At 52.8% G+C, this 1,094-nt stretch overlaps 2 protein-coding genes across 4 annotated transcripts in view; one reads left to right on the top strand and one right to left on the bottom strand.

The window, feature by feature from the left end:
• The window catches only part of GXYLT2 (glucoside xylosyltransferase 2), a 229,219-nt gene that overhangs the window by 227,355 nt on the left and 770 nt on the right, over nucleotides 1-1,094 (bottom strand). The gene's annotated exons all lie outside the window — the stretch shown is intronic.
• The window catches only part of SHQ1 (SHQ1, H/ACA ribonucleoprotein assembly factor), a 104,157-nt gene continuing 103,874 nt past the window's right edge, over nucleotides 812-1,094 (top strand). The window contains exon 1 of one of the 2 annotated variants that reach the window (XM_005885070.2): nucleotides 812-1,047. In XM_005885070.2, coding sequence (XP_005885132.1) covers nucleotides 905-1,047 — 143 coding nt within the window. In that variant the 5' untranslated portion in view covers nucleotides 812-904. The remainder of the gene's footprint in view (nucleotides 1,048-1,094) is intronic. The other variant, XM_005885071.2, reaches the window with a different exon arrangement.

The raw sequence follows: 1,094 nt of genomic DNA, 5'->3' as shown, positions 1-1,094 counted from the left end.
GCAGGCGGGGAACGTTGGAGTCTGCAGTCACTGCAGCAAGCAAGCCTCATTTTCGCTTCCAGCTGCCTGGCTGCCGGCCGCCATCTTGGCTGACAGTTAATTTGCATATACTCACTGATTAGCCAATGGGAAGGGTAGCGGTCGTACGCTAATTACCATGTTTCTCTTTTATTAGTGTGTGTGTATGTATGTATGTATATATATATATATAATTGAGAGAGAGAATAGTTGGATGGACTCTCTGCAAATAAAAAAACTCTATTCAAATAAGGAACTATAAGAGAGAGGAAGAGGGAGAGAAAGGTGGAGGGGGAGAGGAGTGGTGGGGAGAATTGTTAGCCAAACAGATGAGAACTAAGGAAAACCACAGTAAAGACGTTGCTTGGCTGCCCCAGTGACTGCTCCAGCATGCCGAGCATTGACAACTTGCCAGGTACGTTCGTTCTTAGAGCTTTACAGAATTTGATGTTATCCTCACAGTATTTCTGTGAGGCTCGGTCCTAGTGTTAGCCTCATTTTATAGAAGAGATAGCTGAAGCACAGAGAGGTTTTGTAATTTTCCCAGTCTTACAGCTGGGAAGTGGCCGAGAAGGGATTCAAACGCAGGCCTCTACCTGGGAAGCCGATGCTTTTAAAATCATCTCTAAGCACCGCGAAGGGTTGGGTGCCTCTGAGGCAGACACATGCCCTGGTTTTTCCAAGTTATGCACTGAGTGCATGCACAAAGTCCTGCTCCCAGCTCTCTCATCTCTTCACCAATAGCGTCTCGTCTCCATGGAGATAGCGGTGGGGCGGGACTTCCTCTCCCACGTAGGAGCACTTCCGCCGTGATCCGGAAGCGCTGGGGTAACGGAACGGTGGCGGCGAGCGAAGATTTCTCGAGGGTTGGAGTGGGGCCGCGGCGATGCTCACGCCGGCGTTCGACCTCAGCCAGGACCCCGACTTCCTGACCGTCGCCATCCGCGTGCCCCACGCTCGGGTCTCCGAGTTCGACGTCTACTTCCAGGGCGTCGACTTCAGGTTCTACGCCAAGCCGTACTTCCTCAGGCGAGTGGGCCTCGCGTCCCTGGCGGGTCTCGCCGCTCCCCGGGGGT

This window comes from Myotis brandtii, unplaced genomic scaffold, assembly GCF_000412655.1.
Source record: "Myotis brandtii unplaced genomic scaffold, ASM41265v1 scaffold89, whole genome shotgun sequence".
Classification (NCBI taxonomy): Eukaryota; Metazoa; Chordata; class Mammalia; order Chiroptera; family Vespertilionidae; genus Myotis; species Myotis brandtii.
Note: the sequence above shows the minus strand (reverse complement) of the source record. Positions and strands in the feature narration are given on the sequence as shown.